This window comes from Nicotiana tabacum, chromosome 22 (assembly GCF_000715075.1).
Source record: "Nicotiana tabacum cultivar K326 chromosome 22, ASM71507v2, whole genome shotgun sequence".
Taxonomy (NCBI): Eukaryota; Viridiplantae; Streptophyta; class Magnoliopsida; order Solanales; family Solanaceae; genus Nicotiana; species Nicotiana tabacum.
In genome coordinates this window covers 44,621,864-44,649,753 of record NC_134101.1, presented here as the reverse complement: position 1 = coordinate 44,649,753, position 27,890 = coordinate 44,621,864, and the positions used below count along the sequence as shown (strand labels likewise).

Here is a 27,890-nt window from a genome sequence, read left to right as displayed (position 1 = left end):
TCGGGACACAAATATCCTAAGTTATAATGAGATTAAGTTTTTTAGTTCAAATTTTCAGGACAAAATAAGTATTGGCTAATCCTTAAATAGCAGCTCAAGAAAGGCTGTTTGTGCACTTCCCCTTTTTTCTGGCTTCTTTCTCAATTGGACTAAAGCCCATTCTAAGTTGGCATACGTGGCTCAGCCCATAAACCTATCGGCGCTAAATTGCAGATCACCCACAAGTGGCGGGAAGTTTCATTTCCTAATGTAATGTGCTCAACAGTCGGCACGTTACCTCAAATTATCAAAAAGGAAAAAATCTGCTGATTTGGTTCCTTCACCAAGCCGCTACTTATATATTCCGAACCTAGAAAACTCTCTAGTTAGACGGCGAGTTCCCCTTTAGATTCAGGTGAGAAACCCCCGAATAGGAGCCATGGGTAAACACTCGAGATCCAAATCCTCGTCGTCGGAGCCTCCATCGGATAGTTCGGAGGAGGAACAAGTCCAGGATCAGGTCAATGAGGAAGAAGACGAAGAGGAGCTCGAGGCCGTCGCGAGGACTGCTGAGGACTCCGACGAGGAGGACAATGACGCCGCCACCGACGTGGCAGACCAAGACGATGGGGATAATGAGGTATGTTAATTAATTGTTGGTATTAGGGTTTCTTTTCTTAGGTTTTGGTGGGTCTGCCGAATTAATGCCTGATAACATGTCTCATTCTACTAATGTGTGGGCATGCTAGGGTTTTATTAGACTGAAGTTGTTTTTTCAAGCATAAATGCACATTCTTCAAATGATGTATAAGTTTGAGCAGCTTTCATGTTTTGACAAGCTTTAAGGCTATTTATTTTTTAAGTGACCTGGTTATGCTATGCTACCTGTAGGAAGAGGTTGCAGCCAATGAAATATCCAAGCGCGAAAAGGCCAGGTTGAAAGAGATGGAGAGGATCAAGAAGAAGAAAATACAAGAAATGTTGGATTCACAGAATGCTGCCATTGATGCTGACATGGTATCTCATTCAGAATATTTGTTGCTGGACCTTTTGTGTTCTGTTTTAGTTAAGAGTTTGTTCAATGCTGACGTATCTGTGGCAGGACAACAAGGGAAAGGGGCGACTGAAGTATCTCTTGCAGCAAACTGAGCTATTTGCACATTTTGCCAAAAGCGAGCAGTCTACCTCTCAAAAGAAGACAAAGGGAAGGTATGAGTAACTTCCTATGAGTAACTTAGTTTGATCCTTTTTTTGTTGTTAGCTTTGCTGAATTTGCAGCTGATCCCAGAGACTTATAAAGCTTGATTACCCAGAGCAATGCGTTTTGGCTAATCAGCTAGAATTTCTTTGTTATTTTATGTTAAGGTGCATGGAGTGAGCGATATGGATCTGAGGTTCAAGCGAGAAGAAAAATATATTAAAGTCTTTTATGTTTAGCTATTTGATACTTATTTACAATAGAATGATATCTTCGTTGCCTATTAGTGGGAGTTAATGTGCAAGTGTTCTCGCAGCATGAAATCAACATTGCATACATAGACATAGCTATTTTGGTATCTTCCTAAGGACTTTCATTTTGTTTGCTTGTTTGTTAAGTTGCTTGCTTTTCTTGATGTAAAACGATGCTGATACATTGACGGGCTTCATTGATTCCTTATGTAAATAAACAAGCTTGATTCCTTTTTTCTGCATGTTCTGCACCTTCCTGGTGTTTTACTTTGAATAAAACACGCTCCTTAATCATAAAAAGGATACAGTTAAATACTGAAACTCAGAACGTCGAAAAATACAACTTGGTTTTAGATTTGGCTGCTACCATGTGGTTTCAGATGATTATTTGTGTGGACGTGATTCACGCAATATGTTTTATGTTGTGTCAAATAAAGGCGAAAGTTTATGCATTAAACGGAGGTACTTCTGCATGTGGATTCTTTATGAGCCAATTTGATGACCTTTTCTTTCTCCAGGGGTCGTCATGCATCAAAAGTAACTGAAGAGGAAGAAGATGAAGAGTATCTCAAAGATGAAGAAGACGGACTTTCTGGGAATACACGATTGGTGGCACAACCCTCCTGTAAGATATAAGGGTGTTTGGACGGGCTTAAAAGCTTTAAGTTATTTTTAGCTTGTTTTAGTGTTTGGCAAACCTAAAAAGGTGCTTAAAAGGACTTGGCTTTTAGGCTAAAACAAGCTAAAAACAACAAGTTGGGTTTTGCTCAACTCATCACTTTTTAGCTTTACAACTATCTATGTTTGACCAAGTGTTTTACTATTCTATCCCTTATAATGTTCTATAATTCCTAAAATAGCCTTCAAAACAAAAGGCCTAATTCATACATTTCTTTTCCCTTCTTTCTTTCCTCCACCTTTCTTCCATCTCTACCATTTCACCAATCTCGAGGTTTGGTATGTAGGAAATTACATTTTTTGTGAGTTGGATTTTGCTCGGTTTCTTTGATTTGATATTGTTCCTTAGGATTTAGGATTAAAAAATTAAATAAAAAAGAGTTCCAAAAGCTCTGACCCACTTCTGCGCAAACTCGAACAATATGGTTCTGCTCTTCATATCTCCAAACTTTGCTGTGTATTTTTAACTTTTGTGGCTCTATATGAAGCTGACAGAGACCTTGTAGGCCTCGAAATGTTTTCATTCCTAAAGATTTAATTATTTAGTAAATTTCCTTAATATTGGCATCTATTGAAGAACCACATGAATTGAAACTATTTCAGAGTTTATATTGTTTGATTACCATTATGTATTGCTTGTAAGTTAACTTGAGCATGAAGTAAATGATATATTTTTTAATGAGCTTGCTTTTCTCTAGTTAATTAGACATAAATTAAGCGTAAAAAAGGAGAAAAAAGAATGTAAAGAGATTTAATATATACATGCCAACAACAACAACAACAAATCCAGTATATTCCCACAGGTGGGGTTTGGGGAGGATAGTGTGTAGACAGACCTTACCTTTACCTAGTGAAGGTAGAGAGGCTGTTTCCAATAGACTCCCCGGCTCAGAAAAGGTGAGAAGGAGAAGAAGCAGAAGAGGAAGAAGAAGAAAAAGAAAGAAAAGGCCAATCTTAACATATATGTCATGTAAAATAGGGACATTCAATTTAAAAAGAAGGGCGAGGCCAATAGTTGTTTCTTTAATCACAATTTAAACTCCCCGTCTCCCCCCAAAACACCTTTTAGTTCTTTGTATCTTTCTTTGAAAACTTTCGCATATCTTTCAACCTCCTCCTCAATTTTCCCTTCCATTTCAGCAGCAATACTTTTTAAGTCATTACGACCATACTTCTCACAAGCCCTGATAAAGGTATTGAAGTCTCTTCTACTCCATGTTGAAAATCCCTGGATATCACACTTGTCAACCTCCGACAACAATAAAGGTAATTATAATCCTAGGATGAGTTAATAGAAACACTTACCTCTTCCAATAGTCGCCCCTTCTCCTCCTGCTCTACAGCTGTTAAAGGCGGCTCTCCTGAATCTTCAGGTTCTTCCACCTCTATAGTGTCTTTAACCTGATCTTCTGGTGTGTTTGCTGGAATAAGTAACAAATATATACATGAAATTACACAAATTATACTAGTGCATAAACCATAAAAATATTGTATTTGAACAATTTAGAATTAAAAATATGTAGTATCAGCTCCTTCTTGTGTTAACAGATTTAAGGACATGCACTAATTTTAATGGAAAAAGCTGCTTTTTAGCACTTTTTTATCACAACTTATTTTCAACTACAACACTTCTATCCAAATACGTAACTAACTGCATATTCATAAAACCAGCTCCAACACTTAAAAAGTGCTTTTAAGCACATAATGTTTAAAAGTTGATGCACATGTATTTGTCATATGATGTTGTTACTAAACCGTGTAAAATGAAGTTGTTACTAATTTGGGAGATCCATCTTGAGAAGGCTGAGATCAGGTACACGAGCCTAGGTCCTACTTATAAGAAGTTGTTCAATTTATCATCCTATAAGGTGTATAGTTTGTGTAGCTCCATTCAAGGCTCTTTAGTCAAGTTGTCATTACAAGTAATAGTGCTTTGTTATACATGTGAGTAACGGATGCATGGCTGCACAGAAACTGTAGTCATCATTTCAAGTGCTACCTAGGAAGAATTCATGATGTTTTTGTTTGCACTTTATTCTATATAAGGTGGCTAAGGAAATAAGCTGGGTTCAGAAGGGTGGAGGTTTATCAATACCTCTGATCACCTTAGGGTTATTGAGCATCATTATGGACAAATGTGAATTTTAAAGAAAACCAAACTAGTGAGGTTTCACGTATTGAATTCTCCTGTACTTTCTTCTATATGAAGCCTGGTAGCCTGCTCAAAGCTCTAAACTTAAGTGCATTTGGGAAAAAACGTCATATTAAACAGTTGAAGTTGTAAATGCATTGGATAAATGTTTTTATCTCAGACAAATTCTCTGTTAATGCTTTCATTTCTTTCTTCTTTAAGCATCCAACGATCACATCCATAAATACTTTGTCAGGTATTCAAGGGAAGATGAGGGATTATCAACTCGCTGGTTTGAACTGGCTGATACGACTGTATGAGAATGGAATAAATGGAATACTTGCTGATGAAATGGTTAGTATGGTCATGTGGTATTGAGATGCTCCTTTCTCCCTACATTTTGTAATTATGACTTCAAGGAGAAGCATCATCATTTAATCCTCATATTATTGCATAGGGTCTTGGTAAGACATTGCAAACTATCTCCTTGCTGGGCTATCTACGTGAATTTAGAGGAATAACTGGTCCTCATATGGTTGTTGCTCCAAAATCGACTCTTGGCAATTGGATGAACGAAATCAAACGTTTCTGTCCTGTTTTACGTGCTGTTAAGTTCCTTGGAGATCCTGATGAAAGGGTAAGCAACAACTTATACCATCGTTCTTTTGCTTTCCTCTGATGAAAGGGTAAGCAACAACTTATATTGGTTCTTTTGCTTTCCTCTTTTGCACATTGCATTGCTTGTTCAGACTAGTCTTTTATATTTTATTTACAGAGATACATACGTGAGGAGTTACTTGTTGCGGGGAAGTTTGACGTGTGTGTCACAAGCTTTGAGATGGTTATCAAAGAGAAGTCTGCTTTACGGCGCTTTAGTTGGCGTTACATCATAATTGATGAGGCACATAGGATCAAGAATGAAAATTCTCTTCTTTCAAAAACAATGAGGCTCTACAACACTAATTATAGACTACTTATCACGGGGACACCACTTCAGGTGATGCTTTTTTTATTATTTTCCTCGCATGTAGGCTGAAATTCCTGATTTACTTGACCCTTTTATTTCTGCATCATTTTTTCCAATCTCCTTAAATGCAAATTACTTATCTGAAATTTCAAACTAATATGATATAATGATACTCCAACCTTTCATATTTCAAATACTGCTCCAACCAAAGAATTACTTAAACTATTTTCCAACTACTAATGATAAATAACCTGAGTAATACCTTTGATTTTTAATTTTTAGCTAGTCAAGCTTTATTTCCTATTTTTATAAATCAGTTTCCAATCTATTTGTTGTATCTTTGCTGCAATGCCAATGAGCATGTTATCTTAATAGTCCCCGGTGTGCATATATATGTCTGCATTCCAGCCTAATTGATGTGTGAATTCTATGATATTACACAGAATAATCTTCACGAACTCTGGGCGCTTCTGAACTTTCTGCTGCCTGAGATCTTTAGCTCAGCTGAGACTTTTGATGAGTGGTTCCAGATTTCTGGTGAAAATGACCAGCAGGAGGTGGTCCAACAGCTTCATAAGGTGTGTTGATTTCTAGTACGTAGTAGTTTCTATAATAGAGACCAAGCAGTATCTCTGATACATGCAGTCCCCCCCCCCCCCCAACCACTCACCCAAAAAGGTATAGAACAAGGTTATGGTTGAAGGGATGAAGACAGAACAACAGTTACCCTATGACCTTGCTGCAGATGTAATTTCTGTATTTTGAGACATCAATGTCCCACTCGCAAATATCTTGCTTTGAACTTTGAGGGAGAAGTCTTGTACCTGAGTTTTCAACTTTGGCTACTTGGTCAGGTCCTCCGTCCATTCCTTCTTAGGAGGCTGAAGTCTGATGTGGAGAAAGGCCTGCCTCCCAAAAAAGAAACAATTCTTAAGGTTGGTATGTCCCAGATGCAGAAGCAGTACTACAAGGCTCTGCTGCAGAAAGATCTTGAGGTTGTCAATTCTGGAGGAGAGCGCAAGCGTCTTCTCAATATAGCAATGCAGCTACGTAAATGCTGTAATCATCCATATCTTTTCCAAGGTGCTGAGCCAGGACCTCCATATACAACAGGAGAGCATCTCGTAGAAAATGCTGGTAATATTTTGATTCCTTTGGATGCATCTGGGTTGTTGGTTTCTATTTACAGTTTCTGCAGCAGCTTTTTACAACTTATAATTCATATGCTTGATGTAGGGAAAATGGTTCTTCTAGATAAGTTGCTTCCTAAATTGAAGGAACGTGGCTCAAGGGTCTTAATATTTTCACAGGTTTCCCCCTCTAATTTTCTTTGGTTTTGTTGCGCCTATCCGAAGTTTCAACAGCTTTCTGGATGCTCAGTTTTCGGACTTAACCCTTTCTTTTGATTTTCTAATTCAGATGACAAGGCTATTGGACATCCTTGAAGACTACTTGATGTACAAAGGTCACCAATATTGTCGGATTGATGGAAATACTGGTGGTGAGGATCGTGATGCTTCTATTGAGGCTTTTAACAAACCAGGGAGTGAAAAATTTGCATTCTTATTGTCAACCAGAGCTGGTGGTCTTGGTATCAATCTTGCTACAGCAGATGTTGTTATTCTTTATGATAGTGATTGGTGAGGATCTCCTATATTGTAGGTTTTGTCAACCCAGGAAAGAGGACGGTATCTGAATCTTATCTTTGCATTATTGAAACTGCAGGAATCCACAGGCTGATTTGCAGGCTCAGGACCGAGCCCATAGGATTGGTCAGAAGAAGGAAGTCCAAGTATTCCGCTTCTGCACTGAGGTTCGATTTCTTTCCCTGATGTGTTAATGCACTGAAAAGATGCTGCTTTGGGATCTTCTGGTGATGTAGTGAGACGTGCTTTTCAAATTATTCATTCAGTATACCATTGAGGAAAAGGTGATTGAAAGGGCTTACAAGAAGCTAGCACTTGATGCATTGGTTATCCAGCAGGGGCGGCTAGCTGAGCAGAAAGGTGAGGTTATCTTTGCATAAATTTCCTTCTCTCTATAGTGTTTGAGATGCATATGAAATCACTGACTGTTAGTATCATGTGATGCATAACACAGCTGTTAATAAGGATGAGCTGCTGCAAATGGTGCGATTTGGTGCTGAAATGGTTTTCAGTTCCAAAGATAGCACCATTACTGATGAGGATATAGATAGAATAATTGCTAAAGGAGAAGAGGCAAAAGCTGAACTTGATGCCAAGATGAAGAAGTTTACAGAAGATGCTATCAAGTTTAAGATGGATGACAGTATGCACTTTGCTTCCTGATCATTTCTGTTTGTCTCTTGCAATTTGTTGTGCTGCTTTAGTTATAAGATTGCTGACTTTATGCAGCTGCTGATTTGTATGACTTTGGTGAAGAGGAGGTAACAACACTTGTTCAGTTTTCTGGTGACTCCTTGCTTTGTTAGCTACTTTTCTGTGTGTTTCACTTGCCTTTCTGCCTTTGTTTTGTGTCAATGAAGGATAAAAACAAGGTGGATTTCAAGAAAATTATCAGCGACAATTGGGTAGAACCTTCAAAAAGAGAAAGAAAGCGCAAGTATGCTTCTTTTGTTGCTGAATTTTACCTTTTATGTACTGAAGCTTAGTTTATCATCAGTTAAAACATGACTCTCCTTTGCTGTTAGCTACTCAGAGTCTGAATACTTCAAGCAGACCATGCGTCAGAGCGCCCCTGCAAGACCTAAAGAGCCTCGGATCCCTCGGATGCCTCAGCTGTAAGTCCGTGTTTGCACATTTTTCTACTTTTCTGTACTACTTTTGTTCTCTCCTGATTCTGTTGGGCCATACATAATAGCATTTAGAAATGAAGGTTCTGTGACTCTATTTCTCTGGCAACCTCATTACTTTTTCTCCTAACGACAGTTCTGGTTATACTTATCATTTGTAGGCACGATTTTCAGTTCTTCAATACACAGAGACTGAGTGAGTTGTATGAGAAGGAAGTGCGCTATCTTATGGTTGGTTAAGCTTTGTATTTCTCAAGTTTTTCCATTGCTACCCTTTCATGTGCTTTTTTGTTGGATTATATATTTGTTACTTATTCCAGCAAACACACCAGAAGAATCAGGTTAAAGACACTATAGAGGTGGAAGAACCTGAAGGTTTGAGACTTATATTTCCATTTAAAAGAACTTCATTTTTTTTTTTCATTTCTGTAAAATTTTAGGTCTGCTTCTTCTGAATATGTCTTCAAAATTGTTTCATGTATATAGATGCAGGAGAGCCTTTAACGGCTGTAGAGCAGGAGGAGAAGGAGCGACTATTGGAAGAGGTAAGTGTTTCTACTAACTCATCCTGGGATTATAATTACCTTTATTGTTGTCGGAGGTTGACAAGTCTGATATCTAGGGATTTTCAACATGGAGTAGAAGAGACTTCAATACCTTTATCAGGTCTTGTGAGAAGTATGGTCGCAATGACTTAAAAAGTATTGCTGCTGAAATGGAAGGGAAAACTGAGGAGGAGGTTGAAAGATACGCGAAAGTTTTCAAAGAAAGATACAAAGAACTAAATGGTAAGTGGTTTTTTCCAGACCCCACCCGTTGGAATATACTGGGTTTGTAAACAAGTATGCTTCACCCTTCTTTTTAAATTGAATGTCCCTGTTTTACATGACATGTTTGTTAAGATTGGCCTTTTCTTTCTGCTTCTTCTTCTTCTCTCCTTTATGAGCCGGGTTTCTATTAGAAACAACTTCTCTACCTTCACTAGGTAGGGGTAAGGTATGTGTATACACTACCCTCCCAGACCCCACCCGTTGGAATATACTGGGTTTGTAAACAAGTATGCTTCACCCTTCTTTTTAAATTGAATGTCCCTGTTTTACATGACATGTTTGTTAAGATTGGCCTTTTCTTTCTGCTTCTTCTTCTTCTCCTTCTCCTTCATCTTCTTCTCTTCTCACCTTTTCTCAGCCGAGGGTCTATTAGAAACAGCCTCTCTACCTTCACTAGGTAGGGGTAAGGTATGTGTATACACTACCCTCCCAGACCCCACCTGTGGAAATATACTGGGTTTGTTGTTAAGATTGGATAATGATTAGTGTTACCAGTGTTGTGAAGAGCGTGAAGCGAGGAAAAGCGACAACCCCCATTTCGCTTAAAGCGAGAAGCGAAATGCTCACTTTTTTGAAGTGAAGCGTAATTTAAAAAAAAAATATTAAAATAAATAATGCACAGACAACACATGTAACTGTAAGCAAATGTTCAATACTTCAATGTAAAAACTAAAGAGTAGCATCAATTAAAGCACAAAATGAGCATCATATTCTTCTACAAGATTGTCAAATTCTTGTATTCCACTATCATTATTATATTACTCGTCATCTTCTTCAACTTCTTCTTCATCAACTAGGGACAAAGTAGCTGCTTCTTTTCCCTTCCTCTGTGAACTTGAAGTTGAGGTACTCCTCCTCAAACCATAAATCCTCTCCCCAATTCCACGTGCCTCCGCAACATCACCCCAAGTGAAATCAGAAGTTTCTTCAAATACTTTTTCATCTGCATGATCTTCCGAGACTCCAGTTAGCCATTCATTAGCATCATCGATGTTGTCCAAACTAATTGGATCAATTACATTGCGAGCGTTGTAACGACTCCTCATTGAGACTAGATCATTGAGACGCTTCAAGGTTAGTTTGTTCCTCGTTTTGGTATGAATCTGCAAATAATAAGTAATTAGTAAGATTATGATAACAACAATAATAACCCAGTATAATCCCACCAGCGGGGTCTGGGGAGGGTAGTGTGTACGCAGACCTTACCCCTACCCTTGGGTAGAGAGGTTGTTTCCGATAGATCCCCGGCTCCCTCCCTCCAAGAACTACCCACCTTGCTTTTGGGGTGACTCGAACTCACTACCTCTTGGTTGGAAGTGGAGGGTGCTTACCACTAGAGCAACCCACTCTTGTCAAAAATTTAATTATCTCAATATACTAAATCTTTTTTCTTAGTTTTTACATGTTCAAACACGCTCCAATTCCTTTCACACCCGGATGAGCTACAGGTTAGACTTAGAACCTTGATGACAAACTTTTGTAATTCTGGAGTGGAATGGCCATATTGCTTCCACCATTCAACTGTAGAAGTAGAACAAATATTCAAAGCATAATATTGATGAAGAAATAACTTATTAACTATAAAGCAACATATAAGCACTCGCTCACCTGGTGACTTTATACATTCAATGTATCCCTTCCACAATTCTTCATCTCCTAGAATCCTCTCTTCATTGTCATAAAACAGTTCCGGGTTCAAAACAAGTCCAGCTGCATGCAAAGGGCGATGAATCTTACCGTCCCACCTTTTATCTATGATCTCAAAGACTCTTTTGTATTTTCTTTGATCACTAAAAGAGTTTTGAATAGCCTCCTTTGCCCTATCCATTGCTTCGTAAAGGTAGTCCATTGGTGGCCTTTGCTCCCCATCCGCCAAACAAAGCACTTTAACTAAAGGACCACCAATCTTCAATGCATGAACCACATTGTTCCAGAATGAAGTAGAAAGTATAATATCTGCATATTCTCTCCCTCGAGCTTCCCTTCCATAGGCACTGATAGTGTACTCATCTGAAACAAACTTCTTTAAATTGCTTTTTTGCTCATACATCCTATGCAAAGTCAAGAAGAGGGAAGAATATACATGTTGCTGCTGAATCTCTGTTGAAGTTGAAAAGGGAACCCTAGTCGCCTCTTTAGAATCTCTGTTGCTGCTGGTCGTGTTTTAATAAAAGAACACTGAACGCCTTTCTTTTTTAATTAAATAGACTGGCAGCTATTTAAAACAGAAAAGCGCTCGCTTCGGTCGCTTCGCTTCGTCGCTTCTCGCTTTTTAGCGGGAAGCGCACGCTTTTGTCTACCTGATCCTCTTCATATAGCAGAGGCGGTTAAAGGGTCGCTTCGTCTTGCTTTAAGCGAGGACGCGACCGCTTTTCACAACCCTGAGTGTTACAAGTATTTGGAACATGTGAGAGGACATGAAACTCTTTTGACGCAATTTTTGGTTTATGTTCTTGGAAAACAGTTTTCTGAAGTAGTTTCTGGAAATCTTCTTTGAATATTGATGTGTGATTGCATTTTTCCTGGAAACAGAATGAAGTTTGGATTGGAATCTTGTTGAACTAGAAAGTTAAAATTGCAGCGTATCATTTTATAAAACTATAATTACAAGCCATTTTTTTTAAAAAAGAAAAAAACTATAACTACAAGCCTGCCACATAATTAATTCCATCTCCATTGTGAATATTGTAGCAATTCATTAGGACTACATGCATTAGACTAACAATACAATGTACAATAGCAATATAAAAACTGGAACTAACAAAAGGTTAATATAATTTTAGTCCTTGAAAGAATAGAATAAGATACAACCAGTGTTTTTGAGAGCGAGAAGCGCAAAAAAGCGACAGGGGCTCGCCTCGCTTCAAAAACGAGGCGCAAAGCGAAGCGCACGCTTCATTGAAGTGAAGCGCAATTCTTAAAAAACATAATGTAAACCTTGCAAAGACACAATATAAATAATCAAAGAGTTCAATTTATATATAAGAAAGAAACATAATCAAATAAACTGAAAATAATAATTATTTAACTTTATAAATTGAAATACACATACAAATTAATAAATAAAGGCTAAAATACTAAATAAAAAGAATAAAAGGAAAAATAAATCGTGCTTGCCCCAGCTGTGAGCAGACGCCTGGACGGGAACAAGAAGAAGAAAGAAGAAAGAAAAAAAGGAGAAGGAGAAGGAGAAGAAGAAGAAAGAAGAAAAAAAGAAGAAAAATTACCCGGAGTATTGGAGGAGGTTTCTGGCGACTTGAACCCTAGCAGTACTCAACAACAATTGATTTTGGGAAGAAGAGAGAAATGGTCTTTACTTTGGTCTTAGGGATATGTTTTGTATAATAAAAAAACAGACCCAAACTTTTTCTTTTAAAAAAACTGACCTCTTTGAACAGAAGCGAGCGATTCTGCGCTTCTCGCTTCAAGGTCGCTTCGCGCTTTTTCGACTGAAGCGAGCGCTTCGTGTGGTCGAGTCGCCTCAGGCATGGAAAAGCGAGCAGCCATCGCTTTGCATCGCTTCTCGCTTAAAGCGATCGCTTCGTCGCTTTTTAAAACACTGGATACAACAACAACAAACTCAGTATAATCCCACATATAGATTGTGGGGTCTGGGGAGGGTAGTGTGTACGCAGACCTTACCCCTACCTGGAGAGGTAGAGGCTGTTTCTGATAGACCCTTGGCTCAAGAAAATGTGATAAGGAAGAAAAGGGAAGAAGTAAAGAAGAGGGAGACAAAAGACAATAAGGAAAAAAAGGGAGAAAAAGTAGCATCAAATAGTAACAATCAGGGAGCAATAATTTTCAGTAATAGGGGAGAAAAAGTAGTATCAAATAGTAACAGTCAGGGAGCAACAATTTCCAGTAGCAGTTTTCAAACAAACAACAATGGACGTGGTAGCTAAGTACCAGATACACTAACAATCTAAAAGAAAGTATCTCTCAACCAACAACAAGGATACTACTAGTACTACTGGTAAACCTAGGAGGAAGTCACAATTACTTGTCAACCCATCACCTTAATCTTCGACCTACATACCTTCCTATCGCTAGTTATGTCCTCGGTTAGGTGAAGCACCGACATGTCCTGCCTAATTACCTCTTCCCAATATTTCTTTAGCCTACCCCTGCCTTTCCTCAAGCCTGCCATGTTCAACCTCTCACACCTCCTGACCGGGACATCTATGTCTGTCCTCCTCACATGCCCAAACCATCGCAGCCTCGATTCCCGCACTTGTCTTCCACGGATGCCACTCCCACCTTGTCCCTAATAATTTCATTCCTAATCTTGTCTTTCCTGGTATGTCCACACATCCATCTCAACATACTCATTTCAGCTACGCTCATCTTCTGGACATGTGACTTCTTGACGGGCCAACACTCAGCCCCATACAACATAGCCGGTCTAACCACCACCCTGTATAACTTGCCCTTAAGTCTAGACGACACATTCTTGTCGCATAAAACCCCCGAAGCTAGCCTCCATCTCATCCAACCCGCTCCAATGCAGTGAGGAACATCCTCGTCAATCTCCTCGTCGCCTTGGATTATAGACCCAAGATACTTGAAACTATCTCTTTTGGGAATGACTTGAGTATCAATCTTTACTTTCACTTATTCTTCATGCCTCTCGTTGCTGAACTTGCACTCCAAGTATTCAGTTTTCGACCTACTCAACTTGAAACCTTTGGACTCCAGCGTCTGTCGCCACACTTCCAACCTAGCGTTAACACCCCCTCGCGTCTCGTCAATCAGTACTATGTCATCAACAAATAACATACACCATGGCATCCTCCCTTGTATGTGTCGCGTCAGCACATCCAACGCTAGGGCAAACAGAAACGGGCCAAGGGCAGATTCCTGATACAACCCCATCTCTACAGGGAAATATTCCGAGTCTCCTCCCGCAGTCCTCACTCAAGTCTTAGCACCTTCGTACATGTACTTAATCACTCTAATGTACGCTACCGGGACTCCACTAACCTCCAAACATCTCCATAGCACCTCCCTTGGGACTTTGTCATAAGCCTTATCAAGGTCAATGAAAACCATGTGCAAGTCCTTTTTCCTCTCTCTATACTGCTCCACCAATCGTCGCACAAGGTGAGTGGCTTAAAAAAGTATTTTGGTCATAATAAAAAGGAGGAAAACTAGATGAAATTATATTTTTATAAAAGGAAGGGTCAAAGTGATAATGTTGACAAGTTTATGCAAATTGGGGAAGAAAAGGGTTATTTCTTGGTTTTGGTTCAGATTAGAGCAGATATTTTAGTTATCTTTGTGTTTCCAAAACCCAAAAATTGAATTTGAAACCAAATAACTTTGTTTGGGTTTGATTTTTGAAAATGTCTTCCAATCCAAACACCACTGAAAAGAAAACTTGTACTGCATAGAGTAAGTGGGTCCCATGCAACTGTTTTGTACTATCATTTTCTTGAGTAGGAACTTTTTTTAAAAGAAAGTGAACACTGTTTAGGACAAGTAAGAGTATCAGTAGTAATTTGGGATGTGAGCGTATTTAAAGGTTTGTAATATTTATTTTCTTCAGTTTATGTGCTCTGCTAATTTATGTCGCAAAAGTAGGATAGAAAATTCACTAGGAAGATCTTGATAGTTGGAGAAATATAATTATTTATGAGTTAATATTTGCATACATTTCATGTTGAGCATGTAGGTTTTGGAGAACTGTAGTTTAGTTTAATGGATATGATGCTTGCAGATTATGACAGGATTATTAAGAACATTGAAAGAGGAGAGGCTAGAATTTCACGGAGAGATGAGATTATGAAAGCAATTGGTAAGAAGTTGGATCGATACAAAAATCCATGGTTGGAATTGAAGATCCAGTATGGTCAGAACAAAGGGAAGCTGTATAACGAGGAGTGTGATCGTTTCATGGTGAGTGGACTGAAATTCAGGGGTGAACTTTTAGGATTTAATCCACTATCAGGAAAATGATTATATAGGTTATTTCTATAGATATGTATGGTTCACAAGCTCGGCTATGGAAATTGGGATGAGCTGAAGGCTGCATTTCGCTCATCACCCTTGTTCCGGTTTGATTGGTTTGTGAAGTCTCGTACCACTCAAGAACTTGCCAGAAGATGCGATGCACTTATTCGGTTGATTGAGAGGGAAAATCAAGAATTTGATGAGAGGGAGAGGCAGGCACGCAAAGAAAAGAAGCTTGCGAAGGTTAAACTATCAACCTCTTAACTCATTCTTGGAGGTAAATATGTCTGATACTAAAAATGAATTTATATCAACAGAACATGACTCCATCAAAGCGCACCTTGGCAAGACAGGCAGCTGAAAGCCCTCCTACTTCGAAGAAGCGGAAGTAATTTTCAATGGATGGCTATGTCATCTCGGCAAGTATTTCTTCTTTGAACTTATTGTTGCACCATTTACAAATTCTTTAAAAGAGTATCATTTTTGTCTAACCATGGTTTGTTCCCCTTTGCAGGGAAGTAGGAAATGAGAGTAAAAACGAGCACTTATTTATTTCGTGATCTAATCATCTGGTACTTAATTAAGAACGTTATGCAATTAGATCCTCTGGTATTTTTTGTTTTTTTTTGGGGGTGGGGGGAGAGGGGGTGGGGTGGGGGTGGAATCTGGTATTTATGCAGAACGTCATCAGATGTTCTATCCTTTTGGTATGACAATCATCAACTCAGGGACATTGAGATTCCGTCCGTGACAATATCAGACCGGCGGAAGAAAGATTGGATTGCAATTTGTTAGTCCATTGGTAAATGCAAGTCCATTAGCCTAGTCCCGTAGCTGTAATTCTGCATTCCGATGGAGGCACCTTGATAATTTACTGTTTTTAACTGGTTGGTACCTGACTGGTACGGTAGCACTTGTGAAGTGACGAATCTACAAGTTGTTCTCAATGATGGCTAGTAATGATATCTTTTTATTAACTAGTGAATTTAATTGCGCGTCAGTTAAAAAAACCCTAAACTATCTCACTTTAATAAATATATTGATTTTTAAATCCGAATAGATAATACTTCATGTTTCTAACTATTTCATCAGTAACTTAGGTTTATATTTTGATCTAATGTCACTCGAGAGTTCTTGAATTTGAGGGGAAAATTGAATTTGAGGGGAGAATTGATCTCTTTATATGCAGATGGCTAACAAATTTTAAGAAAGTTCTTTATTTGTATAGTATTTAACTTTTTCCTACCATTTGTGAGTTTTCAAAATGCTTTCATAAGTTTTTATTATTGAAAAAATCTAAAAAAAAGAGGTTGTCTTGGCAGCTCTTGTGGACACCATACAGATTGGCTTGTCTATAATTGACAGTATATATAAGAGTATTTACATCCAAGAAGAGTAAAGTAGCGGTAAATAAAACAACCCATAAACTTGAAGTACTAAAAAACATTCAAATGCACATTAGGGTTGATTAAGCTTGCTACCTCATTTTCAAAGTTAAATAAATAGCGCTTTCTAATTTATAATTTCATAATCTTAGCTTGCCAAAGCTTTTGAACAATACCCATAAAAGCGATGATGTAGAGACATTGGGATACGTGAGCTTCACATTTCTGGTGGACAACCATGTCTTTCCCTCAATTCCTTCTAGAAAGAGAAAACTCTAGCATTATCCATTTATGACCAAATTTATTTGGAAACTGGTCACTGCACAATCCTATCGATAGAAATAACAAAAAGGTATCAGAAAGAATAATATAATGATATAAATTTAAACATATCACAAATTTAATATGATATAAAAAGGAACTAAAGTTTCAATGTTTAACTTTTGGGATTCTTTAAACTAGGAATTTTTATATTCCTATACACTATTTGAAATTTTATTCCCTACTCAAGTTTCAATTTAATTACATCCTATATACAAATTTACCAATTATATACATTTTAGGAATTAAATGAGTATCCCTTTATATTAGGAATCAATTATTTCTCATCCTTATTCTCTCTCCCTCATGCTCTCTCTCTCTCTCTCTCTCTCTCTCTCTCTCTCTCTCTCTCTCTCTCTCTCTCTCTCTCTCTATATATATATATATATATATATATATATATATATATATATATATATATATACAGTAATGTAGAGCAAAGGAAAAGAAAGCAGCAATTCCATCATTGACAGCCATTAAAAAGGTTTGAAGCTTTGAATTCGAATTTGGGTTTTCAAAAACCATTATTTGTTTGAATTGGGTGTTGTTGCAAACAATTGGGAATTCTCTCTACGTCTCTCTCTATCCCTCTATCCCTAATTCCAGTAATGTAGAGCAAAGAAAAAGAGAGCAGCAATTCCATCATTGACATCCATTAAAAAGTTTTGAAACTTTGAATTCGAATTTGGGTTTTCAAAAATCATTATTTATTTGGATTGGATGTTGTTGCAAACAATTGAGAATATTGTTTGGAGTTTATATCTCAATTTTGAGAGTGTTTTGGTGAAAATTAGACTTGATATTGGCTGAATTTCAGATTGAAACTCAAAGAAGAAGAAGAAGAAGACATAATATACATTATACTTACGAAATTGTAGTAAAATTGTAGAAAAATTGTATTCTGTTGTTTATATTTTTTTTTTATTTAATTATTGTATGAAAGTTGAATACAATATTTAAATATATATAACTGAGTAGAAATAATATATGAAAGTTGTAGATAAGTTGTATAATATATAATTAGTTGTATGAAATTTGTTTTTACTATGTATAAATCAGATACAAAATATACAAAAGACATTGTATAAAATTTGTATAAAAATTATATTTAAGTGGTATGATATTGTAGTTGTATATAACTGGGTAGAAATAATGTATGAAAATTATAGATAAGTTGTAGATAAATTGTATAATATATAATTAGTTGTATGAAATTTATTTTTACTATATATAAATCAGATACAAAATATACAAAGGACATATTGTATAAAATTTATATAAAAATATCAAATATTGAACGAAATGCGTTTTTCCATCGGACCTACTATAAACCCAAATCTCGAACAATTTTCCTGAGGATAATTTGTCTTGTTGAACCCAAATCTCTCATGTCAAATGACTTGTGTCTGTATTATTTAGTAGTGTATTACTCTTGCATCAGCCTTATAATATCTATAGCTTTCTCAGTGTGACTAGTGGATCAATGTTTGTGCAAGTCACAACAGAACAATAAAACCAAAAGTTGGTATGAGTAGATACAAGTTATTAATGATTGTATATAAACTTCCAAAAATTGGGCTAAGAAAAAAAGTAAGTAAACTGGGAAGATCCAGAGAGTGGTTATTTCAAATGTGATGTCGTAGGAAAGAGAATAGGAGAAAAAAAGGAAAAAGGTGTAATTACATTCCTTGATTGAAGTCACTAATAATGGATTGAGATCCTTTTAAGATGGAATGTATATATTTTGTAGATAAAACTTGTGTAGGTCGGATAAATAACAAAACATGGATAATTTTGATATTAAAGTTTCAAATAGTGTATAGGAATGAAAAAGTCCCTAAAATAATTAAGGTAAAAGAAAAAGTATATATATGGAATAATATCTATATCTATCTATTTATATCTATATTATTATAAAAGTACGAATAATTTATGCTAAATGTTGAACGACTAAAATATCATCGAAATATTAATTGACTTTTATGACCTTAAATATTTATATAATTTAAGGATATAATTGTAAATCATCTAAGGCTGGAATTCTTTTTCGATTTAAACTACATATACGCCGACCTTACAAAGTTGGTTTTTGGTAAAATTCTTTTGAGACTTTATCGTTTTAGACTATTCTCTTTAATTAGACCTTAAGTTTTGGATCATATCAATTGTTATCACAACATTCGAAGTATTGATCTTTTTTTTTTCTTCTTTTTTACTTACTTTTTCTGAAGTAGTTTATGTTCGATAAACTTTTATTGTCTAAAAATGTCCTTGAAATATTATCGATTTTTATGATCTTAAATATTTGTATAATTTAAGGATGTAATTGTAAATTATTTAACTCTAAAATTCTTTTATGATTTAAACTACGCATACGCCGACCCTACGAAGTTGATTTTGGTTAAAATTCTTTTAATTGGACTTTATCCAACATACGAAGTATTAATATTTTTTGTTGTCATTTTATTTTTAATTATTATTAACTTATTTCAGATTTCTCAAGTAATTTATGTTCGATAAAATTTTATTGACTAAAATTAAAAAATAAACATGTAATTGTATCAAGATAAATAATTGATAAAGATCAATGGAATGTTTTCTGCTTTCATGGGAAGAGGAGACATGAGGCTGACGGGTATCTTATAGAACATATCTTAACCTTTGTTTTTAATCTATCATTAAAAGAGATTTAAGCATAATAATAGAAAATAACCAAATCAAGTTTCAGCCTTTTGAATTTACGAAAACACATATGGATAATTCAGACCTATATTGACAATTACTGGAGCAAGTTGTAATGGAGCGAATCTGCTTGATTAGATACATGAGGCCTTTGCGTTTGCATCGCACGAACATAGAACCTAGTTATATTAAAAGCACAAAGGCCCTTAACGAAATGTCGTTCGTTGTATAGTTCACACTGGACAAAATAGTCATTTGATTAATTTTTTATATTTAGAAATAGTCATTTAATTATTTTTCTAACATTTAGGACTTTAAATTCAACTAAATTTTGTGTATTAAATCTTTCCTTGTTTGAACCATGTAATGTATACTATTTTTAAAAGAAATATAATAACAAATTGAACGGTAATTCTTTCCAAACATTTTAGGCAAAAATTTTTGCACTTCAATTCCTTTAACGTTTGGGATTCTTTACTTTCCATAGAGGAAAACGATTCTTCAAATTGGTCTTTTTCATGAGTAATATTTGGCGTGAATTTGGAACTTCAATAGGCAGAACACAATTTCAATTTGATAGACATCACTATTCTATTATTAGTAAATACTGAATTAAACGCAAAGGCCTAAATATTTTAGGTTAAATTTTCGAGCAATTTTAACTTCTTTTAGGTTTAGAAAATACATTAAATTCCACAAGAATTTATAAATCTAATAAAAATATTCTACACATCGACATAAGAAAATTCTTTACGTTTGTAACTGAAGTTAACTTTCACAAGAATTTATAAATCTATATTATATTAAAAGCACGAAAATCCTTAGTGAAATGTCATTCGTCTTTTTACCCTTTAAACATAGAGTTCACGTTGGACAATATAGTAATTTAAGTATTTCATTAATATTTAAAAATATTCATTTAATTAATTTAGTTTTTTCCCTGTTATTAACAATCTTGGAATGTTTAGGAGATTATTTGGTCAATTTTGCTTGAATTATTTGTTATTAAACTTTGCCTTAACTATTTGGTTAAATTTTTATTGACGTTTCTTACACAAGGAAAGTTAATATTTTTTTTCCTAAACTTTCACTCTTATTAAATGACGCTATCTCTATGAGACTTGGTTAGATTCCCTTTACTCTTAGGAGTAGTAAATGACTTATTATGTTAGCCTTAATTATTTGGTAAAAGTTTTCTTCACGTTTCTTACGCAAGGAAAGTTATAGGGAATCAGACTTGGTTAAATTCCATTGTGTACCATAATACTTCTATAAAAGAAGCTACAATGTCACAATTTAATTGTCAAACTTCGCTATATTCCAACATCGCGATTTCAACTTTTGTTTCTTTTACTAATATCAACATCTTTTGCTATTTCATATTTTGCAAGCACATTTGCATGCACCAGTTTTTAGTGTTGCATCGAGAATTTATCTTTAGTGTTGCATCAAGAAATTTTTATTGTATATTTTTTTGTTTCATGTTTTGGACTTGGCTAATTTCACATCTCACGTAATTTACAAATTTAATACAGGTCATTGAACAATTGTAATTCATCGCAAAAAATCATTTAGATATCCAATCGAAGTCTTATTACTTAAATATTAGTATTATTTTTTTTTTGTTGTATAATTAATAATACTTATTGCTATGCCATCTCAAGTTGCTTATTTTGAAAAAATTTAAAACTAAACTATCTCCTTTAATTATGTGTAATATTAATACTATATGATTTACAATTGTGTTATTGCAATTGCCATGCGCGAATCACTCAGATTTCAACAATTACATTCGTTAAGGTAAACAATCTTCCTTATACCATAAAAATAATCAATTATTGAATTAGTCACTTTGATAACTTATAGAACTCTTATGCATGCTTTATTTGAGGCACACCTGCAATGGCCAATGAAAAAGAATTGTCAGACCAATGTGTCCCAATTAATAGTCTAAGAGCATCTGATTCATATTTAGTAATACGAGTCTTAGTGTTTGGGAGTGGAATAGTAAAATAGTTCAACAATAAAATAAATCAAGGCACCCGAAAAATTATGACATTAGTTGATGTTATTATTTTATATCAATATTTTATTTCATGCCTTTTCACATTATAGTTTTAACCATTAGATTAACTTTAAGTGAAACTTTTTACAGGGAAGAAAAATTCACGCTACACTTTTCAATGGTTATATTGAGAAGTAGGAAAATCATTTACAACAAACAAGATCTGTTACCTCATAAACGGACGCATCAATAGTGCTAATCCTATTTTTCAATCAGTGCACAAAGAGCTTGAGATTGGATTTAAGGAGAATACTTTAGTTAAAGAAAGCAACAATCACTTTTCGATCATTAATTTTTCAAATAATTTTATTTTATTCGATGAGGCATCAAAGTGCACAAATGGAACAATTCCCGTAATCTTTCACTAAATATATAAACAATATTTTACTTCTATTCGCCTTATTAATTTTTTAGTAATATACATATATTTATTTTAATATTCTTTCTAGATATAGTTGGGATTTTAGTGGATGTTAAACCCTCTGTGGGAGAAGGTACAAAAAAATGAAGGGAGATATCGTGGCACGCTGATTACATTAAAAAGACTACACGCTTGTAACGACCCGACTGGTCATTTTGAGTTTTAGCACGTCGTTCAACAGTTTGAGTCCATGAGTATCTTCACTTCAGGTATTATGACTGGTACACGTAGTCGGAATTGAAATTCCGGAAGTTCAAAGTTGATTTGAAAAGAAAATTCTCATTTCGGAAACTTTAAGTTGGAAGAATTGACTAAGGTTGGATTTTTTGAGTAAACGATCTTGGAATCGGTATTTGAAGGTTCCAACAGGTTCGTATGATGAATTCGAACTTGGGCGTATGTCCGGATCAGGTTTTGGATGACCCAGGAGCGTTTTGGCGCATATTGTGGAAGTTGGCATTTTGGAAGAATTTCATAAATTTGGGTTAAAGTGCATTTCAATATTATCAGTGTCCGTTTGGATTCCGAGTCTGGGAATAGCTCCGTATGGTGATTCCGGTATTGGGAGCGCGTCCGGAAGTGGATTCAACGATCCGTAGGTCATTTTGGAGTCATTTGGCTAAAGATAGAAATTTAAAACTTTTTGAGAAGTTTGACCGGAAGTGGATTTTTTGATATCAGGGTCGGAATTCGATTTTGAAAGTTGGAGTAGGTCCATAATGTCAAATGTGTGTAAAATTTGAGGATAATCGGACGTGATTTGATAGGTTTCGGCATCGATTGTAGAAGTTGAAGTTTCAAAATTTATTAAATTTGAATTGGGGTACGATTCATGATTTCGATATTGTTTGATGTGATTTGAGGTCTCGAGCAGGTTTGTGTTATGTTATGGGACTGGTTGGTATGATTGAACGGGGTCACGAGGACCTTGGGTGTGTTTCGAGGTGGTTTCAGATTAGGGCCGTTCATTTGGATCGGATATCCGAAATTCGAATCCTTCTTCGCGAACGCGAAGGAAGTCCTACGTTCGCGAAGAGGAAAATTGTGGGGATGTTGAGATTGGCCTTCGCGAACGCGAAGGTTGAGACGCAAACGCGGTGAAGAACTTGAGGAACCTATGTGAACGCGAGTTTTGAATCGCGAACGCGTAGAAGGAAAGAGGGGGCTGGGCCTGGAGCCATTTAGTCTTCGTGAACGTGGAGCTCCAACCGCGAACGCGAAGAAGTGGAGTTTGAATCTTCGCGAACGCGAAGAAGTGGAGTTTGAATCTTCGCGAACGCGAGGCTTGGATCACGAACGCGAAGAGGAAAATTGAAGGCCGTTCAGGTTTGGCCTTCGCGAACACGAGGGGATTTTCGCGTTCGCGAAGGAGGGTCGGACTGGGCAGTGAGTTGTTTTAAAATAGGATTTTTGGCCATTTTCACTTCATTTCCTCCATGGGAGCCGGTCTTAGAGAGATTATAGAGCTCCATATTCACCATCTATGTCAAGGTAAGTGATTCTCACCTATTGTAAGTTAAGTACTTGGATTATATATGGATTTTGACATGAAAATTTGTAGAAATTTAGATTTTTGAAGAAAAACCTAGAATTTGGTATTTTGGATTTTGACCACGAATTTGGGCATGGAATTGGAAATAAATCATATATTTGAGTTTATAAGGTTATGGATAATGATTATCTTCAAAAATGTTCGGAATCTGGGCACGTGGGCTCGAGGGTGATTTTATCGACTTTTCGAACGGAGTTGGGAATGGTTGTAAATTGAATTGTTATGAATATTAGAGTATATTTTTATTGGTTTGCACATTGTTTGGCTAGTTTTGGAGCGTTGTGCATCATTTTGAGTTGTTTGAAGGTCTCATAAGCCGGTTATGGAACTTCGGAGCGAGGTAAGTCTCCTTTCTAACTTTGTAAGAGGGAATTTACCCCATAAGTAAAATAAATCACTGTGTGCTCCTATTTGTAGGGCTACGTACGCACGAGGTGACGAGAGTCCGTGTATAACTACTACTATGCCTAAGTTCGGGTAGTCTAGGACCCAAAAGTATGCTTTACTTATAATATTTGAAATCTTGTTGTCAATTTAAAATGCTTAAATCATATCGAACTGTGTCAATAAATTTCTAAAAGGCTAGATATCGTTTTCTTGACTTTTAAAAGGAGAAATTGCCTTTTCCTTGGATAATTGCCCCTTGATGAATTCTTGATTGATTATTTGAATGTGTTATATTTTGTGAAACGGGCCGAACGCCTCAGTAGATTAAATAGATGTATCTATGGTTCGCGCCATTCGACCCTCTGGCAGTGAACATTTTAAATTTTTATTGGATCGGGCTATACGACCTCGACATGATTTGCGCGTGCTTGTATTGCTTGCCCTGAAATTTATGGCAATTGATATGGCCTCACTGGCCGGAGACATAAATTGTTAAAAGATGAAGAATAATTTAAGAGATTTCTTAATTATAAAAGAATTGCTTACTTATTTTAACAAATTGAGCTTGCAATCATTCATATAATCCATACGTAATTATATCATTGATATCCTATTTATAACCCATAGTAAGTGTCGAAGTCGACCCTTCGTCACTACTTCTTTGGGGTTAGGCGGGATACTTACTGGGTACGTGTTGAGTTACGTATTCATACTACATTTGCTGCATAATTTTGTGCAGGTACCCATATATTTAGCGGCCTTGTGGGCGCAGAGGCGCGAGTATGGCGGGGAATTAGGTGAGCTGCATTTTATACGACGCATCACAGCCACTAGAGTCTCCTTCAGAGTATTGTATTTTCTTCCCTGTCCAAGTTATATTCCAGATAGTTATTGTATTTTATTTTAAATTTCTAGAAAAGGCTCATGCACTTGTGACACCGGGTTCTGGGATGATTATGGGATGTTCACTATTGGAAATGGAAAAAATTATTATTTATTATGTAAATTCATCTTTTACTAGATAAATTGAAGTAAATTTACGATTTCAAAAATATTAAAATGAGGATTTAATTAACTATTTAGTGTTGGCTTGCTTGACAGTGGAGTCTAGCGCCATCACGACCTTTATAAATTTTGGATCGTGACAACATGGTATCATAGCACTAGGTTCACTTAGGTCTCATGAGTCATGAGCAAGTCTAGTAGAGTCTTGCGATGTGGGAAAATGGCTCACAGATGCGGAAGGGGCGGGCTGCTGAGAACCGCAAGAGCGAAAAGATTTGCGCACCTGCGAAGAGAGTAGCGCATGTGCGAGAATGTTGGTCGAGCTGGAGCCGCACCTGCGGTGGGATTTCTGCAGGTGCGGGACCGCAGATGCGGCCATGGCACCGCAGGTGCAAACGTCGGGGCTGGGCAGTGTGTTCTTTAAAAACGAGGGCTTGGCTCATTTTCACCCCATTTTCTCCATGAGAGCCGGTCTTGGAGCGAGTTTGGAGCTCATTCTTCGTCATCAATGCCAAGGTAAGTGATTCCCACTTATTATAAGTTAAATACGTGGTTTGTAAAAGGATTATAACATGGAAATTAGTATAAATTGTGGAGTTTTTGGTAGAAGATCTAGAATTTGGTATTTTTGGATTTTGACCACGAAATTGGGCATGGAATTGAGAATAAACTATATATTTGAGTTCGTGAGGTTTTGGATAAAGTTTATCGTCGAATGTTTTTGGAATCCGGGCACGTGGGCCCGAGGGTGATTTTTATCGACTTTTCGATCGGGGCTAGAAATTGTTATAAATTGGATTATATTGAGTATTTAAGTATATATTAATGGATTTGCATAATCATTGGCTAGTTTTGGAGCGTTGTGCATCGACTCAAGTTGTTTGAAGGGCCCGGAAGCCGGTTATGGAACTTCGGAGCAAGGTAAGTCTCCTTTCTAACCTTGTAAGAGGGAATTAACCCCATAGGTGAACTAAATTATTGTGTGCTTCTATTTGTGGGGGATACGTACGCACGAGGTGATGAGAGTCCGTACATAGCTACTAGCTATGCCTATATCCGGGTAGTTTTAGGCTCACATCATACCTTGTGGATATTATTATTGATTTATATTTATTGTCTGCTTTGAGAGGGAGCGAAATTGAGTTTGCTTATTAAATATTTTGAAAGGAGTTGAAATTGAAGAACGTAAAATTTAAAAGGTTTCATTTGAACTTCGTAATTTCGAAAAGGATTGAGTAATGCTATAATATCTTAAGAAATCTATGTGTAACCGCGTCACATGTATGTTTCGCGAGCGGGGGTAATTTTCTTAAAAAGCTACAAGCTGAATTTTCCTTATTTTGAAAAGAATCAAGAAAGAGATATGATTTTAATGTTAAATTTATATTTGACCGCGTCGCAAGTATGATCCGCGAGCGGGGAGATTTTTTAAATTTATATTTGACCGCGTCGCACATATAATTCACGAGCGGGGTATTTCCTTCTACCACTCATATGGGATCAGGCCGTTCGCCTTGGCATGATTTATGTACCTGACTCTCGTGGGAGCGGGCCGTTCGTCTCGGCAGGTTAATAGATGCATCTATGGTTCGCGCCGTTCGACCCTCGCCAGTGCACAATTTACTTTTATGTTGGATCGGGCCGTACGCCTCGGCATTTCCTATATATATATTATCCTCATGGAATCGTGCGTAACATTTGGCAAGAAGCCAGTGTATCTGAGGGTTTTTCCCTGATTTGAATTATGACAACCTTTTTGATGAAATTCACTATATATATATATATATATATATATATATATATATATATATATATATATATGCTCCTATTGCGGAGGGAACTTACTAGTTGAGAGCTTGAGTAAATTGTAAAGAGAAAAATTATACCACGTATTTTATACTTGTTTGTTTCATATATTTACTCTATCTCATATTTATTCACTTCTTTACTGTACCTGATATTATTGGACCACTAATAAGTGTCGAAGTCAATCCCTCGTCACTACTTCTTCGGAGTTAGGCGAGATACTTACTGGGTACGCGTTGATTTACGTACTCATGCTACACTTGCTGTACATTTTTGTGCAGGTACACATATGTTTAGCGGCCTTGTGGGCACAGAGGCGCGATTATGGCAGGGACTTAGGTGAGCTACATTCTTTACGACGATCCGCAGCCAACAGAGTCTCCCTCAGAGTATTGTATTTTCTTTTCTGTCCAAATTTGTATCTCGGACAGTTATTGTATTCTATTTTGTCTTCCTAGTTGATACTCATGCACTTGTGACACCGAATTTTGGGATGATTATGAGTTGTGCTGTATTGGAATTTTTTGAAGATATTATTATTTATTTTGTAAGTTTCATCTCTTACGATTGAAATTGAAGGAAAATATGATTTCAAAAGTAACAAAAATGAGAACCCATTTAAGTATTCATTGTTGGCTTGCCCGACAGTGGTGTTCGGCGCCATCACGACCTTTATGGATTTTGGGTCGTGACAATATGGTATTAGAGCACTAGGTTCACTTAGGTCTCACGAGTCATGAGCAAGTCTAGTAGAGTCTGGTGGATCGGTACAGAGACGTCTGTACTTATCTTCGAAAGGCTACAACGCTGTAAGGAACACTTCCCTTCTTAATTCCTCATCATGCGATTTGATTCCTTTGAGTCTTATGCCTTCATTTCCTTCCCATTTAATCTTATGCGATGTGAAGTGCTTGTTATAAATCAGGAATTTGAGGAATTGTAATGGTACTACAGATGTGGTGCAGGATGTTTCTCCCTGCGTAATTGCTTTGGATGATTATTGTCGTCTTGTGAAAGGTCGTTCTGTCGTTTCAGCTCAGTATCAGTATTACCTAAGGTTCGAGATTTGGCTTTTATTATCATGAGGATTCGTGCGTTACTATCGCACAGTGTTTGTGTAATGGTATGATGCTTGTATATGCCTTGGAACAATGAATGACTTGGAAAGGGGTTTACTCAGTGCATGACTCAGAGGGTTCAGTATTTAGTTTCGGCGGAGGAAACGCAATTGGTCTATGAAGGTTCAGGTATGGGTTGATAGAGCAATAAGACTTGGTATTTTCAAGCGTGGTAGAATTTGATCTGCGAGATGGTGCCAAAGAAGCGGTTGTCAGAGGTAGCGGAGTGTAACATTTTCAGAATCAGATGGATATTTTTAATGTTGATGGGCTCGAGGAAGATGATCTTCGGAAAGGTTTAAAGTTAGTAGTGATCTATTGGTTCAAGTGCTACGGAGATAAATATTGATTTGAGGCAATAACTGGGTAGCGAAGGATAAGGAAGGGCA

General features: G+C 36.6%; 1 protein-coding gene across 2 annotated transcripts; it reads left to right on the top strand.

The window, feature by feature from the left end:
* The first annotated feature begins 216 nt into the window (after positions 1-216).
* On the top strand, positions 217-15,744 carry LOC107802947 (ISWI chromatin-remodeling complex ATPase CHR11). 2 transcript variants are annotated; one of them, XM_075243802.1, is made up of 25 exons: positions 217-619; positions 871-996; positions 1,082-1,188; positions 1,947-2,053; positions 4,494-4,591; positions 4,695-4,874; positions 5,013-5,234; positions 5,648-5,782; positions 6,059-6,341; positions 6,441-6,514; positions 6,624-6,844; positions 6,930-7,017; positions 7,117-7,210; positions 7,305-7,493; positions 7,580-7,611; positions 7,711-7,787; positions 7,876-7,965; positions 8,139-8,208; positions 8,298-8,352; positions 8,464-8,522; positions 8,600-8,765; positions 14,527-14,705; positions 14,787-15,002; positions 15,077-15,178; positions 15,274-15,744. In XM_075243802.1, the coding sequence occupies exons 1-24, from the start codon at positions 419-421 to the stop codon at positions 15,149-15,151; spliced, it is 3,144 nt and encodes a 1,047-aa protein (XP_075099903.1). In that variant the 5' UTR covers positions 217-418; the 3' UTR covers positions 15,152-15,178; positions 15,274-15,744. The 2 variants fall into 2 exon arrangements, with proteins under 2 accessions (XP_075099903.1, XP_075099904.1); XM_075243803.1 differs by having other exon boundaries at positions 15,077-15,182.
* The last annotated feature ends 12,146 nt before the right edge of the window (positions 15,745-27,890 follow it).